Here is a 23,117-nt window from a genome sequence, read left to right as displayed (position 1 = left end):
ACTTCAACTGAGACTAAAGCAGCTTGATCTCTGCCGTCGGAAAAGCTTCGGTTGGACCGTCGGTAGAACCACTGTGCTAATTCGACACTCATCCTTTTATCTTTTTTTGCAAATGGAACTGAATATGTGGGACAAAACCTTATCTCCGTTTACAAAACAGTCTATATTTTCTTAACATGTCTGTCGCTCACGGGTTCGAGCCTTATATAAAAATTAGAAAAAATTCTCCTCTTTTTTATTTTTTTATTTTTTTTTATTCATTCATTTATTTTTTTTATTCATCGAGTGATGTGGGGATTAATAAATTCAAAGAAAACTTGTGCATTCAACAAATGAAAATAATCATAAATAAGTTTTCTGAAGTAAATTTTTAGCATCAAAACAACTAAATAATAGAAGATGAAAACTTGTTAAATAAAAAAAACCCACAACATGTATATAGCATGAGTTGTCCAAATTTTTCTAGATACGAATCATTAGGAATATTTCTTCCATAACACTAACCGTTTGGGTCATACTGTGCTATTAATTTTCTCATAGACTTACTTTTGCAAGAATAACTATAGCTCAAATTCATACCATAAAGTATTTATGACAAAGATGTGTTTTTACTGCCTGAAAATTAAATTTCATTTCGTTATTTAGAGTTGAACACCAATTTCTGTTCGTAAAATGCCTCCAAACAGTATTACATCATTAACAGTGAAATTCTGTCCTGATCACTGGACCAACATATATTTTTTTAAACCTAATTTTTCAAATGTAAATTTGCTCTACACGCGTTTCAAATATTCCATGTTTGTCAAAAAACGATGTAGTGTTGATATATAAAATATTTTTGATATTAATAAACATCACATTTTCGTCCAATCACCTTATGTCACATTGACTCTTAAGGTTTTTCCTGCACTTTTTCTTTCAGCCAATCGTCGACCAATGCAGTAATCTACCTGTAATTACCTGCATAAATATTTCTTTTCTTTTTTTTAAAAAGTAAAATGTTATAGTCTTAATTGTCTGATGATCACTAAAAAGTGATCGTAGTGCAAGGAAAAATTATATCCTTGGCCCGGTCTTTAGTCTGTATCTTTCTATTATGGCCATATATATGACATTACGAAGTCGCGAATTTGCTAGGAATAAGTGAAATGTATGTTTAATATACATGTATGTGTAATCTTTAACATAGAACCAAACAGAAACGACATCGGCCAGTACATACATGTATTTCAAGGACCATTCAGAAAAGTACATGCACTTTGTAAAAAGTGCATTCAGTATCTCTCAATAAAGGGATTAAAATGCATTTAACGTATGTATTTCCGTAAACACACCGTTAAAACGTAACAATTGCATCACCATCTCAACTATCGATCATAACTAAATTTAGATCATATCTAAATTTAGAAACAATATTACGTTTATATACGAACTATAAGTTGTGCAATATCGGGGTGAGCCGTAGCATGGTGGATAATCTTGATCTTACTTCAACTGAGACTAAAGCAGCTTGATCTCTGCCGTCGGAAAAGCTTCGGTTGGACCGTCGGTAGAACCACTGTGCTAATTCGACACTCATCCTTTTATCTTTTTTGCAAATGGAACTGAATATGTGGGACAAAATCTTATCTCCGTTTACAAAACAGTCTATATTTTCTTAACATGTCTGTCGCTCACGGGTTCGAGCCTTATATAAAAATTAGAAAAAAATCTCCTCTTTTTTATTTTTTTTTATTCATTCATTTATTTTTTTTATTCATCGAGTGATGTGGGGATTAATAAATTCAAAGAAAACTTGTGCATTCAACAAATGAAAATAATCATAAATAAGTTTTCTGAAGTAAATTTTGAGCATCAAAACAACTAAATAATAGAAGATGAAAACTTGTTAAATAAAAAAAACCCACAACATGTATATAGCATGAGTTGTCCAAATTTTTCTAGATACGAATCATTAGGAATATTTCTTCCACAACACTAACCGTTTGGGTCATACTGTGCTATTAATTTTCTCATAGACTTACCTTGCAAGAAATACTATAACTCAAATTCATACCATAAAGTATTTATGACAAAGATAATTTTTTACTTTAACATTTATATGCCTGAAAATAAAGTTTCATTTCGTTATTTAGAGTTGACTTCATAAAATGCCTCCAAACAGCATTGAAATTCTGTGCTGATCACTGGACTAACATACACTTTAAAACCTAATTCTGCAAATGAAAATTGCCTCTACACGCGTTTCAAATATTCCATGTTTGTCAAAAAACGATGTAGTGTTGATATATAAAATATTTTTGATATTAATAAACATCACATTTTCGTCCAATCACCTTATGTCACATTGACTCTTAAGGTTTTTCCTGCACTTTTTCTTTCAGCCAATCGTCGACCAATGCAGTAATCTACCTGTAATTACCTGCATAAATATTTCTTTTCTTTTTTTAAAAAATAAAATGTTATAGTCTTAATTGTCTGATGATCACTAAAAAGTGATCGTAGTGCAAAGAAAAATTATATCCTTGGCCCGGTCTTTAGTCTGTATCTTTCTATTATGGCCATATATATGACATTACGAAGTCGCGAATTTGCTAGGAATAAGTGAAATGTATGTTTAATATATGTGTAATCTTTAACATAGAACCAAACAGAAACGACATCGGCCAGTACATACATGTATTTCAAGGACCATTCAGAAAAGTACATGCACTTTGTAAAAAGTGCATTCAGTATCTCTCAATAAAGGGATTAAAAATGCATTTAACGTATGTATTTCCGTAAACACACCGTTAAAACGTAACAATTGCATCACCATCTCAACTATCGATCATAACTAAATTTAGATCATATCTAAATTTAGAAACAATATTACGTTTATATACGAACTAAAAGTTGTGCAATATCGGGGTGAGCCGTAGCATGGTGGATTATCTTGATCTTACTTCAACTGAGACTAAAGCAGCTTGATCTCTGCCGTCGGAAAAGCTTCGGTTGGACCGTCGGTAGAACCACTGTGCTAATTCGACACTCATCCTTTTATCTTTTTTGCAAATGGAACTGAATATGTGGGACAAAATCTTATCTCCGTTTACAAAACAGTCTTTATTTTCTTAACATTTCTTTCGTTCACGGGTTCGAGCCTATAAAAATTAGAGAAAATTCTCCTCTTTTTTATTCATTCATTTTTTTTTATTCATCGAGTGATGTGGGGATTACTAGTAATAAATTCAAAGAAAAATTGTGCATTCCACAAATAAAAATAATCATAAATAAGTTTTCTGAAGTAAATTTTCAGCATCTAAACAAGTAAATAATAGAAGATGAAAACTTGTTAAATAACAAAACCACAACATGTATATGCAGCATAAGCATGAGTCCAAATTTTTCTAGATACGAATCATTAGGAATATTTCTTCCATAACACTAACCGTTTGGGTCATACTGTGCTATTAATTTTCTCATAGACTTACCTTGCAAGAAATACTATAACTCAAATTCATACCATAAAGTATTTATGACAAAGATAATTTTTTACTTTAACATTTATATGCCTGAAAATAAAGTTTCATTTCGTTATTTAGAGTTGACTTCATAAAATGCCTCCAAACAGCATTGAAATTCTGTGCTGATCACTGGACTAACATACACTTTAAAACCTAATTCTGCAAATGAAAATTGCCTCTACACGCGTTTCAAATATTCCATGTTTGTCAAAAAACGATGTAGTGTTGATATATAAAATATTTTTGATATTAATAAACATCACATTTTCGTCCAATCACCTTATGTCACATTGACTCTTAAGGTTTTTCCTGCACTTTTTCTTTCAGCCAATCGTCGACCAATGCAGTAATCTACCTGTAATTACCTGCATAAATATTTCTTTTCTTTTTTTAAAAAGTAAAATGTTATAGTCTAAATTGTCTGATGATCAATAAAAAGTGATCGTAATGCAAGGAAAAATCATATCCTTGGCCCGGTCTTTAGTCTGTATCTTTCTATTATGGCCATATATATGACATTACGAAGTCGCGAATTTGCTAGGAATAAGTGAAATGTATGTTTAATATATGTGTAATCTTTAACATAGAACCAAACAGAAACGACATCGGCCAGTACATACATGTATTTCAAGGACCATTCAGAAAAGTACATGCACTTTGTAAAAAGTGCATTCAGTATCTCTCAATAAAGGGATTAAAATGCATTTAACGTATGTATTTCCGTAAACACACCGTTAAAACGTAACAATTGCATCACCATCTCAACTATCGATCATAACTAAATTTAGATCATATCTAAATTTAGAAAAAATATTACGTTTATATACGAACTAAAAGTTGTGCAATATCGGGGTGAGCCGTAGCATGGTGGATAATCTTGATCTTACTTCAACTGAGACTAAAGCAGCTTGATCTCTGCCGTCGGAAAAGCTTCGGTTGGACCGTCGGTAGAACCACTGTGCTAATTCGACACTCATCCTTTTATCTTTTTTGCAAATGGAACTGAATATGTGGGACAAAATCTTATCTCCGTTTACAAAACAGTCTATATTTTCTTAAAATTTCTTTCGCTCACGAGTTCGAGCCTTATATAAAAATTAGAGAAAATTCTCCTCTTTTTTATTTTTTTATTCATTCAATTTTTTTTATTCATTGAGTGATGTGGGGATTAATGAATTCAAAGAAAACTTGTGCATTCAACAAATGAAACTAATCATAAATAAGTTTTCTGAAGTAAATTTTCAGCATCAAAACAACTAAATAATAGAAGATGAAAACTTGTTAAATAACAAAACCACAACATGTATATGCAGCATAGGCATGAGTCATTCAAAGACTTCTAGATACAAATCAACAGAAATATTTCTTCCAACACTAACCGTTTGGGTCAAACTATATGCTATTAATTTTCTCATAGACTTACTTTTGCAAGAAATACTATAGCTCAAATTCATACCATAAAGTATTTATGATAAAGATGTGTTTTTACTTTAACATTTATATGCCTGACAATTAAGTTTCATTTCGTTATTAAGAGTTGAACACCAATTTCTTTTCGTAAAATGCCTTCAAACAGCATTACATCATAACAGTGAAATTCTATGCTGATCACTGGACTAACATACACTTTTTAAAACCTAATTCTGCAAATGAAAATTGCCTCTACACGCGCTTCAAATATTCCATGTTTTTCAAAAAACGATGTAGTGTTGATATATAAAATATTTTTGATATTAATAAACATCACATTTTCGTCCAATCACCTTATGTCACATTGACTCTTACGGTTTTCCCTGCACTTGTTTCTGCCAATCGTAGACGGTATTACAATGCAGTTATCTGATCTGTAATAAAGTGCAAAAATACTTTTTTAAATAAAATGTTATACGCTCATTTTTCTTATGCAAAATACCAATATTGATCATAGTAGAAGGGAAAATTGCAACCATGACATGATCTTTAAGCTGTATCTTACTTTTCCGGGAACAACACATTTTAATCAGTTATCTCCCTTTATTTAGATATGAGAAAAAATATTGCAAGGGAAGTAACCGCTGTATATAATAAATCCTTACTAGAATAATTATAACAGATTTTTTTAATGGCTAAACTCAATATCTGGCACATATCAATGAACTAAGTGCAAGTATAACATTCCATTTAAAAAATGTGTCAAACTAGACGCTTAAGAAATTTTTTCTGACGTGTAAAATAACTAACAAACACGACAAAATAATTCAGAACTGTATGATAATATTTAATAGTTGGTCAAATTTTATTTCTCTAATTTGCAATAAGTATGTAAATTCAAATCAAGACAAAATTTCGTGCTTGAATAGTCAATTTAACTGTTATGATTTAGCGTGAATTTTAAGTAAGGGAAACAACAATAGACATCCGTTATTCAAGGATATATTTTTGTTACCTCCCTTACATGGCATGTAAACATAATTTTGCATTTTGTCTTTTTTTGTTTTAAGTCTTATAAAATTAATTTAAACAGTCACGTATTATCTAAAAAAAAAAAAAGAGAAGATGTAGCCACGAAACATGTTGAAATATATTTGATGTGTTAAGATCAAAGTTGATGGACATTTTTTACACGTTTATCGATCTTTCATTATAATCGATCATATAACAATGGGAAAGTAGTAACTTTCATGACAAACTCTGATATAACTAAAAATCAATCAAGTTTTATGTCAACGTACTGGTGAGCATATTTAAAATTTATGATAACTACAAATTACATGATTCGTAGATGAATCAGGTTGAAACATTTATTTTAAAACAATGGGAAATACATAAAATCGCGGCCAGCCATTTTCAGATAGCCTTAAGGGCGTCAAAGGGAATAAAAATTCTTAATGTTTTTGCGAAATGTTGTAAACACGCGACTGGAAAAAGAAACATTAAGCTTTTAGCATTTTTTCATCCGTGCCTTTGTGATCAGCTAGATAGTTAGTTCTGTTATTTAACGGAAGTTATGAATCGTCATCATGTGTTAGAAACCAAATACATAAAACTTCAAACAAATTATTGAGCGTATGACTGATTATCTTTTTTATCTATTATAACAAAAAAAAATGAAAAAAAAATATGGAACAGAAAATCAAAATAAAAAAAAATCAGTATTTTGTCTTCAAACACTCCTAATCCAGAAGTTTCTTTTTTTGTTCAGTGTTATCTAAACAAATTATAATCTAATGATCTGTTTAAAACATCATGTATGGTACATGATGTTTCAATGTTCAACATATAAAATCAGAAAAAAAAAGAAAATATGTAGTAATGAAATATTGCATGCCACAAGAACTTTGTTTACTGCGACTGTTGCGTAATATTTATCATAACACTGGATCGTGACAATTTTAGAATTTAAAATATTGACAACTGTCAAACATGATTTACGATAAAGATATACTATGCTCATCTTCGAGTAAAATAATTTTATGGCAGAAATGTATTGAAATCTATGAAATCTCTTACTGACTTACTGACAAATCTGCTTTGTGTGAAATTGGAGCATGTTTATTTTATATTTTACAAAGAGACTGTGTAGCATTTTTTTTTTATTTTTTTTTTTTCAAATTTCAAATTTGAGCATAAAATATCTTAAAGGCATTGTATAACTATAAACTATGATATAACGGTAGGTATGTATATAGCATTTAGATATTACATACCCTTGAAATATAATATAACATTATACTTTTGCGTTACATTTTAACTATTACATTGCTTCTAAACATTACATTACATTGAACTATTGCATAAAATTAAACTAAATGTATTGTAAATAACTAAAGTAGTACAAAACATTTAACTATTGCAAAACAGCTAAATGTTACATTTCTTTAGAATATATCATAACATTAAACTTCATGTTTTGTAAATAACTAAAACAGTACAAAACATTTAACTGTTGCACAACTGCTAAATATTACATTACTTAAGAATATTGCATAACATTTAACTTTATAAAGTAAAGTACTAAAGTTTTATTAAACAATAAACTATTGCATAACAATTACATATTGCATAATCTTTAACTACTGTAAAACATAAAACAATGTCAGCTTTGCCTATTGTCAACAGGCTTGAAAGTTATCATACACTCTCGTCGCTCAGTACTGGTTAGTTCCAGAAACGGATTCGAAAGAGTGTGTATAAGCTGATAGCTTCCTACAAAATCGTCATTTCCTTTATGTATCAACTGACGAAGCTTATAAAGCGAAAAATGTATTGATATCTCAATTTGTGTTGGTTTTTTATCTATTTGTCCTATCATAACAATTACTAAAACATTTTTACCAAAATACCAATGGGCAATACAATAAAAATACTAATGGCTTATACAATATAAATTCAATGGACTATACAATATACTTACCAATGGCAAATACAATGTAAATAAATGTGGTCAATACAATATAAATACCAAAGGCTAATACAATATAAATTCCAATGGCCAATACACTATAAATACCAATGGCCAATACAATATAAATTTCAATGGCCAATACACTATAAATACCAATGGCCAATACAATATAAATTTCAATGGCCAATACACTATAAATACCAATGGCCAATACAATATAAATTTCTATGGCCAATACACTATTAATACCAATGGCCAATACAATATAAATTTCAATGGTCAATACACTATAAATACCAATGGCCAATACACTATGAATACCAATGGCCAATACAATATAAATTTCAATGGCCAATACACTATAAATACCAATGGCCAATACAATATAAATTTCAATGGCCAATACACTATAAATACCAATGGCCAATACAATATAAATTTCAATGGCCAATACACTATAAATACCAATGGTAAATACAATATGAATTTCAATGGCCAATACGCTATAAATACCAATGGCCAATACAATATAAATTTCAATGGCCAATACACTATAAATACCAATGGCCAATACAATATAAATTTCAATGGCCAATACAATATAAATTCCAATGGCCAATACACTATAAATACCAATGGCCAATACACTATAAATACCAATGGCCAATACAATATAAATTTCAATGTCCAAAACACTATTAATACCAATGGCCAATACAATATAAATTTCAATGGCCAATACACTATAAATACCAATGGCCAATACAATATAAATTTCAATGGCCAATACACTATAAATACCAATGGCCAATACAATATAAATTCCTATGGCCAATACACTATAAATACCAATGGCCAATACAATATAAATTTCAATGGCCAATACACTATAAATACCAATGGCCAATACAATATAAATTTCTATGGCCAATACACTATAAATACCAATGGCCAATACAATATAAATTTCTATGGCCAATACAATGCAGGCCAATACAATATAAACTCCAATAATCAATACAATATAAATACCAAAGGCCAATAAAATATAGATTGCAATGACCAATACAACTGAACATACATTCCAATGGCCAATACAATATAATTTCCAATGGCCAATATAATATAAATTCCAATGGCCAATATATAAATTCCAATGGCCAATATAATATAAATAACAATAGCCAATACAATGTTAATACCAGTGGTCAATACTTAACCAGTACATAATACAATTCAATATAAAACAAATACAAACAGCCAATACAATATATACAACAATAAATACAATACAATGCAATGCAATATCTTGTGTCAAGACGAATTTTCTCCTTTCCGTTAGACACGAGTTTGCGTGGCACTCTTTCAAGTTTTGTCAGGTGTGGTTCCGTCTTGTCGAGTAACGTACTCTCATCTTTTCCTATGGCGTACTCATCTTTTCCTATGGCGTACTCATCCTTTCCTATGGCGTACTCATCTTTTCCTATGGTGTACTCATTTATTCTTACTGTGTACTCTCGACTCTTTCGTTTTTGATGTACTTTCCCCACTTTGCACATTGCATGAATTAGTTACTACAGATTTTTAACATCCAGTTACTATAAGTAAGTAAATCAAATTAGTATATACTCGAACTGACCTCTCTGTCTAATGCAAGTAGAGACTAAGACAAATTACATCACACAAACAACCACCAGTAATATTTAACACAACATCACTTACTGTTCATATTGATATTTAAATAATATTGATTTTGGTCCATCGAAATTTAAAGCTTAGATAGCCACCATTTTAAATATAAAATATCATAATATTGGTCTTTAGCATTAGATGATTAGGAGTAAATATGTAAGTGCAAATTAAACAAATATAGCTAGCTCACAAGTAATTCTTGAAACAGGGAAAAACAAGCAAAGTTCCTTGATTTAAATACCGATGTGTGTTTACCTTGAATTAATTAAGATAAAAAAATTGCAAGATTCCGTTTAAAGTGGCGGCATGGCCGAGTGGATAACAAGTCGGACTAGAAATATTCTAAGATCTCTAGCCCCACGGGTTCAAACCCTGCCAGAGTTCCTTGAGCAACACACTTTACACTCATCGCTCAGTACTGGATTGTTCCTGAAACGGATTCGAAAGAGTGTCTATAAACTGATAGCTTGCTAAACAATCAAACTAAAATAAATTCTATATAAACCAAGATTCCTTTCTGTAATAATAAATACAGTATTTTAAATTTAGACAAAACTTAGAATTTTATTTTCATGTTATTATCAGCGTGGCAATATTTTACAATGCATTACCGTAAAGGTGATGTCTAACTTAAACAAAGTTCTCTAATTCAGTTATATCTTTACAGTCTCTTTTCATGTCCTATTCTCATTTAGTTTCAACAGTTTAAAGTTTAAGATTTAGATTTTCTCTAATTTCGCGTGTGTGTTCTCAAAATTTCTAAATTTCAGCATATTAGAGTACAAAAGTCTGAATTGAAATTGTAATCTTAAATCCACTTATTTCATAAAAATCTATAATACTGTAATCAAATCGTAAAGAAATTTTTCCTCGCCTATTACTTTGGTTCAGAGACATTTTTTTGATAAGAGGGGAAAAGTTAATCAGATATCTTATTCCCGTAGAGGACTGTTTTATTATTTTACTGTTGTAATAAAAATGTATTTCCACCATGATTCACATCAAAGATAAAAATCACGAGATTGCGTTATTAATCAGTGATTGTGATAATCCATTCTTCGACCTCTCTTTGAATCGAGCATCATAGACACTTGATTGGGGCCGCCAGATTTTCATTGGCGTTTTATACCCATAAACAAGTAATAATCTGAGAAAATTCACGGCAAAATTGTCGAAACGGATGCCTGTTGCATATAACATAGAGTCATAATTCCAGAAAACACCATAAATGGCATATAATCAAAATGAAATTAGCAACCGTTGTTGTAAAATCACGGAATGGAAAATTAATGTGGTAAAGGGAGATATTGCCAGAATTATTTGCCGGAGAAAAGAGATTGGATAGCTATAAAAATAGGGAGAATATTGCCAAATATACCATATATCTATATGTTTATAGTAGCATTATAAATGAGATCAGTTTAATTGGTCGGGTGTAAAATGGAAGTAATTATGGCTAACTGTTGAATGCGTCTGAGAAGATATAGTAAATAAACACAGCTCTTGAAAACCTGTGAACTTTACAGTCTGTTCAAAAAACAGTATAAACAGTAAAAGTCATAGGTATCCAAAATAACTTCCGCTGTTTTTGTATGATTTGTTTTGGATTATTACTGTATTTTTTGTTTTGTTCTTGTTGTTTTTTTTTTTGTTTTTTTTTGTTTGTTTGTTTGTTGTTGTTTTTTTGTTGTTTTTTTTTTTTGGGGGGGGGGGTTGTTAATGATATTTTAGCCCGATTTAGTGCTTGTTTTTAACACTTTCGAGCCCCTTACCAGTCATTGCGTCATTTGAAGATACAGGATCGTGATTCCAGTTCACGACCCCTGGTTATAGCGATAGACATATTAAGGTTGATATCAAACTATTGCCTGGCTAGGCAGGTGCCAAATGATTTACATGAAGTTAGTAAAGGAATAAAGCTGTGCTTGATTATAATAGGTAGAATATGTGTTGGTTTCTTAGTAACAATTACAAGGATGCCAAAGTACTTGAATTAGAAAAAAATGGCGTTTAACAACTTAAAAAATGAGATATTGTCGATATACTTAGTAAAAAGGTGGATTCATATTTTGTTTAAAGAATGTTTTTTCTATGTTTGTGTGTTTGTTGTTTGTTTTCTTCTATGGTTTATTTCGCTAGCTTTACATCTTAAACTTTGAAATAAATCATATTATAATAAGCAGCAACAGTTTAGAGATTGACCCATGTTCACGTACAATGTAACCCTTTGAAAATTATTAATCATTTTTTAAAAGTTAACTTCTCTGGAACTGGCAACACCTTTTTAGACCCTGACTTTGATCAAGCTAGAACATTCAATTAGCATGCCGCATATCTTGATACAGAACATTTTGTCTTAGAGGGAGAGAGAGAAAAAAAGACATTAATATTTGTGTCAAAATTCTAATGAAAATTTGAATATCAGGAAAAAAGACTTATTACGTCTGACGCCAAATAGCAGACGATATTTGATATCATGCTTCATATTGCCCATTCATTTCCAACCTGTATCGCCCAGACTTATTTGGCAGTTTGCTTGAACGTGACCCATAATTCTTCTACAATTTTCTTATCTTGGAATCATAATTAAGCAAGTTGTGTGTGTATTGTTTGTACAAGCTGGTATACGTCGTATCAGACTGTCATAACATAATTAGTCGTCCATCCACACTCCACTCAACCACTGAGATGAAAGTCCACGGAGAAGAGGAAAAGTAAATTTAATTAAGCAGTAATTTCGGATATCAAATAGAATAAATTGTCATTATATACTCTCCTATGCATCAAAAAGAATTAAGCTCTCTCAGAAAGATCTAGATATGGCATAACGAAGTTGGATTGCATGTGTACTCTATAGAAACTAATAATACAATATCACCAATCTAGAACTTGAATAAATAATTCATCGTATTCTAGCTGATATGATCGGGGGTATCATCATAAAATGATAATTCTAATATACTAAATTATGGGATACTACTTTCATCTAAGAGACACTATCGGTGTTGGAGTCATTATTAGCCGGAGATATGATCTCTCAACACGTTATTATGTGAAATAAACAGGAAGAATAAAAGAGTTAGGAAAATGGCAGTCTCCGTCAGTATCCAGACTAAAATCCGTACCAAAGGGAATAGCGGGTCTTTGTTGATCCGGCATATGCTTAAAGAAATACCTTTGCTGGTAATATGTGATTTATAGGATTTTTCACTTTAACATTATACATAATGTATTTTGACATTTAATAAATGAAAGGGGATGAAGAATAAACAGAAACTAATAAATTCTTTATTCACTTTTATATCAGTAATTAATCGCGGGTCGAATTAATTATTCATCATATTATACAAAGAAAATGTGATGTGTAAATCAAACTATTAGAACGTAACAAAGAAGGTTTGCGTAATAATTTCAGAAGGGCGTATCTCCCATTGTTTTAATATAATGAAGTATACATGTAACTACTTTGTAAAAATTTGAATTAATTTTACACTGAGTTCATATAGAGCTATTTGGTATTTTATTTATCATTTCTTAGAAAATTCATTAGACCTTATACATAAATGAATTGTGAATAATATAGCAAATGAAGTATGGCGTCAAAAGAACGTTAGTAAGCAAATGTACTGGATATGGTATGGTTTATAGCTTTGAATAACAGGAGTTTCCTTGGAATTCTTTTATGTGAAGAAGCTTACGGAATTTCTTAAATATCAATCACTTCACTAATTTTTCGGTACAAAGATTTTGCCTTTTTTAATATCAAGGACAATGTGGTTTTACTGTATACTAAGAGGTGCAGTTATTGTTTTTACCGATTGTTCAATAACAGTGAATAACTCTATGAAGATAATTACGGAAACGGCCACGTGTTCGACACGAATGACGTGAATTTCGCGTACTTTAACTGGTCGCGTTATAACTCGGATACCTTCTGCAGTTTTCATGATGCGCTATCCCACATCATGCAACACGCAACTCTTATCAATCATATTGCATTATAATAAGAATCTTCACTATATTTCAGCTCACAAAAAATGCTTAAGCACTGTTCTGATGAATCTTTAAAGGCGATTTTAATGATTTATCCGTGGCAGAGTTATATCACCCATGATTTATGCTTGCATTAACTGATGTTTTCCGATTATGCCTTCGACAAATGACTCTTTATGAGGTCTTCGCAGACAAATGACTGAACAGACTTAACGCTTATATTTATTTACGATGAAAATCAACATTTTATATCGCACGTTGATTTCCTTTTGGAGAATATTTAAGTTGGTTTCTTGGACACTTGTGATAGAATGTTGAAGGAATTGTTTCCGAAGCTTGATCTACTCGTACTCTATGTATAACAGAACCATACATCACATGATGTCACTTAGATGTCATGTCCGGGGTCCGTGCTCTCAGTCATGTCCGGGGTCCGTGCTCTCAGTGCCTGGAAGAGCGGATGGATCTTCATTAAGCCTAGAATACATATACACGAAGTCGCTTATTTTCAATGAAAAAAAATATAACCATTGTAAATAGTTGTATTTTACACAAGTTTCATATAAACAGGGACCAAAAATTACGGTATTGCCTGTTTGGTCGCAGATATAAAATGATCCGTCGAAATAGTGGAACGTAACGGCGGCTAGGTAGAGGATTTAGGGGAGATAAATAGGTAAACACTAATTAATGGAATTGTCTATGTAAACAATTCTACTTCCTGTTATGCAAAGATAGGTAAAAGTTGAAATATATATGCTCCCAAGAAAGGTATAGTGATCAAAAGCTACATGTGTTTGTAAAAGCAAGACATGATAAAGATTTTATTGTATAGGCTCGCAAGACAGGGTTTATCTACTGCTTTTTTCTTTCGGTATTCTCTGGCATTTCAAAATCACGTGATAGAAATGTCATTCAGAGAAACTCCAACATGTTCACTTCATGTTATATTCGTTTTTTATCAGATACGAAAAAACTCATATACGATCCTTTACATATGAGCTTTTTCTACTAAATTATTAACAATTTACTCCAAATTGTATATAAAAAGTAAAATAATGCGTATGAAAACGTTGCCGCAAATAATACTTGGAAAAATAGCAGAACACTTTGTCATGTCAACGAAGGAAGGTAATGGTAAAGGAAAGGTCAAGTAAATGTTGTTGTTGTTCTTCTTCTTCTTCTTCTTCTTTTCTTTTCTTCTCTTCTTCTTCTTCTTCCCACGTCTTGCTAAATTAAAAATTTCAACTTCTGAGAAGAAATTCCTCACAATACCAATATGAGCCTCAGACAGACAACTTCACATTTTATAAGCCTCATTTATTCTCCGTGTGGTTTATTTTTTTCTAATGTTTCAACCGTTGATATTACTGATAAGTTGAAATGGAAAATGAAACATTGTCTTTATATTGTCTTTATAAATAATATTTAATTGACGTGTACATCGATTGCCGCCTTCTGTATAGCTTTTTTTTAACAGTATTGTTATATCACGTTTATCTATCATCTTTTCCGACAATATTAATATACTGTTTCCACTTATAACAAGAAAATATCAAAGACATTTACATTTATAAATACAATACATATTTATCACAAGACAAGTAATCATAATTAAGGTTAATAACAAATCAAACGTTCTAACGTATGAATCACGAGAAACCCGTGCTACAATATCGCAGACGAGATATAATAGATCTTTCCTCGGTACAAGCTAGCGTGTCAAGAAAAAATTATCGGGCACCTTTCTGATATTTCCTTTTGATCTTAACATCATAAAATAGATTCACCTTTTTCAATCACACATTATTTTCTCTGCAGTTATATCTATGCATTAATTGTAATTGGTAAAGATGAGGAATTCATGTAATTTCACAATGTCATGATAAAATATCAAATGGTGATGTCAAACTAACGGGGTTGCCTTTTCCGAGAGTACATGCTCGTTTCCTTTGTAATTTGTATAATTATGACAGGAATTGGTTTTGTAAATTAAGAAAAAAACTTGATTGGAGTGGATGATAGAGGTATCACATCATAAAATATTATTGTTGCATGTAAAAGATGGATATTTCATCGATCTGCACGCCATCAATTGCGTGTTCTGACTTTTGCTACAGCTTTTTTTGTTTTAGATTTATTCATTTTGTATAGCATGTTGGCATAAAAAATGATCAGTTAGTACGTAAGGTGGGGGAAAATGAGTTCAAAACAACAACATGTTATTGAAAATCATTGATCCTGATGTAATCAATTGCCTATATAAGTATACATGTATATAATGATTTTTTTCATATAATGTTAGAGCTATTTACCCTAGAGCAGCAGGTTAAATTGTACAGCGTTTTTAATTGACAAGTGCACGTGTTAAATCAATATAGTGAATGTGCACGTTGATGAGACTGTAATAAGTGGTGATTTCGCGGCAAATTTTCATATGAAAAATGTAGAAATAGGAACAACAACAATTTCGTAACAAGCCCTCGAGATGTCAATCAATTTTATCAAATACAATGTAAGTGAAATTAATGATACAATCTAATCAATTTACAAATGAGGACACGATTCTGGATACATTAAATGCACGCACGTTTGGGTATAGGTTGGTTGAGACAATACTGCATTTAAAAATAAATGAGCCGCGTCATGACAAAACCAACATAATGGGTTTGCGACCAGCATGGATCCAGACCAGCCTGCGCATCCGCGCAGTCTGATCAGGATCCATGCTGTTCGCTATCGGTTTCTATACTTGTTATAGAGTTTGTTAGCGAACAGCATGGATGCGGATGCGCAGGCTGGTCTGGATCCATGCTGGTCGCAAACCAATTATGTTGGTTTTCATTGATATTTAAAGATTGAATCATGAATTTTGACTAAAAGAACAAGAGAGAAATGAACCGAGTCGCCTGGCGTTGCATTCAAAAGTCTTACGAAATTTTCTTTTACTTTTAATTTTTGGCATAAACTTAGAAATTTATAATTCGCATCATAAAGAATCCAATTACTTTCATATATATATATATATATATATATATATATATATATATATATATATATATATATATATATATATATATATATATATATATATATATATATATATATATATATATATATATATATATATATATATATATATATATGTATCTATTCATTTAGAAACTACATTACGAGCAAGTAATTTACTTCCACAGTCATTCGTACGTGCGTTTTAATTGTTCCACGCGTTTATATTTCAAGGACCTCCACAAGGCAGATTCTGTGATATAAAATTTATTTGTTTTTAATCTTATCGGGAGAAAATTAGGTACAAGAACATTTATCACTTTCAAATCGCTACCATCAATTTCTGTTTTGACAAACTTGAGACAATGTTAATGAGATGGAAAACGACTTTATTGGACTTATCTTGTAGCGTATGCCCCAATCGTGAAAACGTAATAGGGGTATGGACTATTGTTGGTACATGTAACTTAGTCTAGTCTGTAGAATCTAGCATCCTTTAAAAACATTACGTTGTCAAGAGATCACGTAACATGTTTTATTAGTATTATATAATAAAAATGCGCAAAATATACCTATTTAACCTATAAATGGTGGCTACGACTGCTGCATAGGAATTGCTCTCCGTCCGTCTGTGCAAATTTGTCCGTACGATATTTACTCTCAGGTTGTGCTTCTACCTACAATCTTTACAGCGTTTACGTTCAACTTTGAGAATAATTTTTGAAGTTAAGTTACTTATTATTAAATTGTAAATGAAAATTGTATAAATGATATCTATACAAATTTTTAAGGGCGTGTTTGTCAAGTCAATCAAATTATGCTTGTTGTAATTTAAATTTATTCATTGTAATAGTTACTTTTGTTATTTTATCAGTATTATCATCTTTTATTCATGATGCTTTTGTGTTTTCTATATTATATAAATGCCACATATAAATTTAAGTTTGTATGATGGTTTATCTTCATGTGTTACCTTCTTAAAATAAGGTTACCATTATTATGAAAAATTGCTTTAGAATTCATTCGGACAATATATATATATACAATATATAATTTACATATTTACACTGTGTGTCAGTTTAATGGTAGAATTTATACTATTTTATTTTCAGGAGTCATAAAGCACACCGTCTAGATAGAGGGATTATGTCACGGACACGTTCATTAGTACACCGATACCTCCAGACACGGCAATTTTTGCAGACTTTATATACCATTTTAATGTAAGAAGAAAGATAGCTAGATACCTACCATAAATCATAATATTGGCACGCCATGAAACAGACCGCATACATCATTTAACGCGACGCTAATGTGGTCCCGCTCGAATTCCGTAATAAGGAATTAATATACCTTACTCTTATAATAGCAACCTTTGGCGACCCCTTTTACAATTGGAAATTTAGCATATCACGATTTTGTGGGAATATAAAAAGATTAGGGATTATCTTGAGTACTTGTTATGATAAGACAAATTACGATCCCATCATCATTCCGAAGTTACGCAACGCAGACGTGAATCTTGTTATTTTTAAATGTTATCTTAATTTAAGTTTTAATCTTTGGAATATCTTATATTTACGTGTGCAAGTGTTTTCATTAAGAACAATTACATTATCATGGCTGTAAATGCATACAGACTTTACGCTTTTAGGTCCGAGGTGGTCTTGAAAAGCCTTATGGCGCAGTTATCTCTTCTTTAATTAGTCGCTCTGTTGCAAGAATATACTAGCACATGAAATCATATACATGATGCGTGAAGAAGAAGACATAGAACATGTTTCCGAAACGTTCAACAAATAATGTTAAAATATAATTTTGAAACAATGGTATGGTAAGAAGCATGTCTGAATAACTTGTATGCTATTGATATAAGAATACATGCATTTTTCTATTATGGTAAGTTCTTTATTTCTCAATAATTGATAAATCAATTTCTGTACAGAAACATGTGGGTTTGAAAATCAAAAACGGCCGCTGGTGTTATGCAATGTAGTTCTTAAGGTCATGCAGGTCATGCCTAAAATAATCTATAACCGAAATTAATACTTTGGAATTGTTTCTGAGAAAAATCGATTTGTATAGTTCCGACTGAATCATCTTTTTTGCTTGTTCCAATTAACTTCTATGATTTTGTAACAATCTCTTCAAATGTAAACATTCGTCACCATTGTTGAAGTTCATTTAAAATCCAAAAGAAACTGGGCCAAAAATGAAGAACTATTCGTTTTGTTTTGCTAATCACGCGTATATCTTGTTTTGTCAATCATTTCCATAACTTACTCTCTAAAGAAATTCCATATCCGGTGTTACATTGCTCATTGTGACGGCTATGTTCTGTTATCTCCCGGTCTATAATTACCGTTCTTAAACCGTATGTTCGCTTATAACAGAGATGAATGTTAAGGATAGTGTCTTTGAATCATGTAAATGGTGACACACTGATGTAGGAAGACGAATAAGGCCTTCGTCTGCTCAATATATGAGGCCCGATCAAAATTATTACTGTTTTAGGAATAGCAATCAATCCCCTTGTGGCTGAGGGGTTTCTTGTAAGGGCTGAGGCATTAGAATTGCAGCCATCGTTTACCCCTGCGTGATCATAAAAGGCGACTTAATGGGGTTGAATTACTGGAGTCTATGCATCTCTTTGCACTCAAGCAGGTTAGCTGGTTTTAACTACTGATATTGCTTAAAGTTTGTAACACCCGGGGTTAGCGAAAATCATCTTTCATGTTTCGGCGCCATATGACCGAAATTGTATTGGTGCGCCGTAAAACCAAACTTGATAGAATCTTATAATCTTGTAAATGACATTGATTTGTTAGTTTCGATGTACTTCCTGGCGGTCAAAACAAGTCTGTAATCATATCATAATGTTATATCTTGCGTTAAGCAGGGAAAATGTAATTACATATTCGAAAATGTCAATGCTTGTTTCGTTATTTAGCATCAGTTCTATACACTTATGATTTAGACCAGACTTTTTTTGAAGAATTTTTAAGAAAAGAGAGAAAACCTAATGGGAAACCAGTGTGTGTATGTGTGTTCATTGAATTTTGTTGATCTGTACATCGACATACTTAATATTTAATAGTCGTTTTTGACACACATAATATGATTATTTTGCAAGTTTCGCGCGTTCCCTGAGCTGAAGACTATAAACGCTTTATATTAACAAGCAAAACAACTACTATGAAAAGAAATCACGAGAACCAAATAATTAGTTCAGAAAAATCACTTATTTCGGGCCTCTCGTCTTTTAAAGTGTTAAGATAGATAGATGGACATTAGGCGATCTCTATATATCAGATTATTAGCTATTCTGGACGTTAACGAATATACTGGAATTTAGATGTAGCCTGTCACACAAAACCAGCGAGAAAATGAGTTTATGGCAAGATATTTCTTTATCAAAATAATGGAAAACGTTTTGCGTCTGCGACATCAATACACAGTTTTTATCAAATGGATTGTCGTCATTAATTCAGCTGGCCAAATGACAATTAATGGGACGACGATAGGCAAAAAGAAAGTCGAGGACGAGTAGGGGGGAAATATTCCACTCGAGGTCCAGTAATTTGATTGATATTGTCGGGGGGAATATATTCAAAATAATGTAAATAGGATGACAAAATGTTCGTGTCGTATAGAATTCGGAGACGCAGATGCACAGACGTAAAGCATGTAAATTAAGCTTTAATAAGGATACACCGCCCGGTCATCAAAGAAATATTTATAAAGAAAATACATTTAAACATGAATGCGTCAGCCACGTTTTGTAAATTTTGCCTTACGATAATACATATAAATATTAGATAAGATTAAAAACAGCGTTGATTTGGTGTTTCACTTGTCTGCTGCTAAAGCAAGGGGTCATGTGCTAGAGTCTACATGTCCTCTCTTCTTATTTATTTCCAAATCAATATTTACAGATATGTTTAGCTATCATAAAGCTCCTTATACAAAAGATGAAAGAAAAACAAGTATCTTTTTTCAGTATGGAAACAAGTTTTTTAATAAAGTGTTATCTGAAATCATTGTATGACTTTATCTCTTGTCTGCGTTACATCAGACGCGCAATGACGTTTTCTAATAATATGGTTTAAGTTTCTCCTTACAATGTATATCTTTAGGTGGAAATGTAAATATATTTTTATTTCAAATATTTAACTCTTCTTTCCTTTTTTCCTTAATTGAAGACGCATTGTAAATGGCTAGTCTGTGGTGCAACGTGGAACTATTTTCTGCTGACTAACTACACAATTGCAAGAAACCGTTCTTATGTTTTATGAATCCCTTTTTGTTATTTTCTTTTAAATAAACGTGAAATCATCTCTATACAACATTGAAAGTGTCATTTTAATGATATGACGAAAAGTCAAACAAGAGTATTACTTGTAAATCTATGAATAACTTAGAGATAAGTTTCCACTGCAGTAAGTATTAAATATTTGAGAATCAAAGATCAAAAAATAGTACAATTAATAAATGCATGGTGCACAAGGCTTTGTAAGTCTTGTAATGCTTCAATTAACTCTTCTTCCTGCACTAAATGTGCAATTACATGTGCGTAAAATTTGTGCTTCGAAACAGATATCAATTAAATTAGGAAAAATTCTAAGATTGCGATTTAACTGCGGAATTTTCTTTGATTTAAAAAAGTCTTTAATTCTAATTGTATCTCAACCTTTAATTTAACTTCTCGGTGCATGCATACGTGATCATACAAAATCTCGAAAGCTAGACTTGAATAAAACAAATCGCATTACTACATCTACTTACGCCCCCGAACTACATACATACAGGTTCTTATCTTATGCTTCCTTATGCTCTAAATATGAAATATTCTGTAACTTGAATTTTTCAAATATTGTTAGGTTTTCTCTTTCATGAAAACCATTGCTTTATGGTCTTGTAAAGAATGAACGCCATGCTAGCGAGCTCATTTGGAATTATCCACATTTGCTGACAATTCCGTAGAAAACGTACCAAATATAAATACACCACTTTGAGAGATACTGTTTCTCTGTGTGGAATTATTGATATTCCTCAAGAAATTGCAATAAATAATCCGTTTTCGGCACTAAATGATCACCTTCTGTCAAAATTCTTACAAATAATTGAAGAGCTGTGTTCCGGGCCGCCTAGTGTCAAAGTAATTGTTAATGCGGGAACATCATCTCGTGTATGGAATTTTTTACACGATGATAATACATTATTATCTGGCGTCTCTGTGTCTTAATCAGGTCTGTATACATAACAAAATAGTCACCCCTAGACTTCGCAAAGTTTTTATTTTCAAGTATACATGGAAATTCAGTGTAATACTAATGACAAATAAGCCAATCAGTTATTCAAATTACATTTGAAATATCTTGACATTAGTTGTAATATGGCAAAACTTGTCAAATATTAAGATATAGCATTCATCACATTCGGCATATTTCGTTACCCTCCGGTTTTATCAAGCGCAAAGCTGTCCGAATTTTTTGTTTAGGAAGGGAACAATCTTAATACGAGACGAGTGAACTACTTTAGCAAATATTCATTTTTCAACTGAGCTTTTATATTTAAACGGAACACAGATTCTTTTCCCCAGCAACGCCCTGATAAAAGAATAAAATATGATCTTATCTGTTGCTATACTTAATATAAGTTTTTAGATATGTTAGAAAATCGATCCTTGACTTTTTAATTTAGAAATCTATCTGATAAAAGCTGAACTTTATTAAGAATCATGCACGCACACAATTTGAATGAAATATTAAATATAAAAAGATATTTTTAATTGTAGCGATAAAAAGCGACGGTACTTATGATGATGACTTTGATTACGACGCTTAGCCTACGTCAATGACGACCGTGATGATGACGTTGATATTGATGATGATTATGATGATGACGACGACGTCGATGATCAAGACAGACGCTTAGCCTACCTAGATGACGCGGATGATGATGACGTTGACATTGATGACAATGACGATGATAAAAACGACGACGATGATGGTGGAGAAGAAGACGACGACGATGATGAGCATGGTCATGATGACGACAACGACCCTCATGATGATGACGTAATTGGGGTGATAAAAGCAACACAAATACGCGACTTAATATTATCGTCTCTTTATCTTTACTGTAAAGATACAATAACCTTAAGAAAAAAATGACGATTACTGTCTTGAAATTGTTCCTTTAAATACCGTCAATATAATATGATTGTATTGTCTCTAATGTCAGACAGAGACTAGCAATTGCCAGGATGGACCTCCCTAATCAATATCAATAATAAACATCTTCTTCTTACAACAAAGGGCGACAAAATATCGCCCTTGTGACGCCCAAATCATATTTAATAGCAATGTTCAACTGAAATAATTGACCCTTTGTTTGAAAATTGCACTCCGCTACAATTAATACTTCGCAAAAACGGAAGTGCGCACTTCTTTTTTCAGTTCGTTCGACAGCTATTGGGATTTGAACGTGTGATATTCCATCTTTGCAGAGGAAAATGTGCAATTATTATT

At 31.6% G+C, this 23,117-nt stretch overlaps 1 protein-coding gene across 1 annotated transcript; it reads left to right on the top strand.

Moving 5' to 3' along the window:
* Window positions 1-9,888: 9,888 nt before the first annotated feature.
* On the top strand, window positions 9,889-22,866 carry LOC132725971 (prostatic spermine-binding protein-like). Its single transcript, XM_060711199.1, has 3 exons — window positions 9,889-9,997; window positions 22,432-22,664; window positions 22,831-22,866. Exons 1-3 carry the CDS (start codon window positions 9,889-9,891, stop codon window positions 22,864-22,866), a joined length of 378 nt encoding a protein of 125 aa, XP_060567182.1.
* The last annotated feature ends 251 nt before the right edge of the window (window positions 22,867-23,117 follow it).

Source organism: Ruditapes philippinarum, unplaced genomic scaffold (genome assembly GCF_026571515.1).
Source record: "Ruditapes philippinarum isolate M1 unplaced genomic scaffold, ASM2657151v2 ctg554_1_1_1_1, whole genome shotgun sequence".
Taxonomy (NCBI): domain Eukaryota; kingdom Metazoa; phylum Mollusca; class Bivalvia; order Venerida; family Veneridae; genus Ruditapes; species Ruditapes philippinarum.
This window is presented reverse-complemented; position numbering and strand designations above follow the sequence as displayed.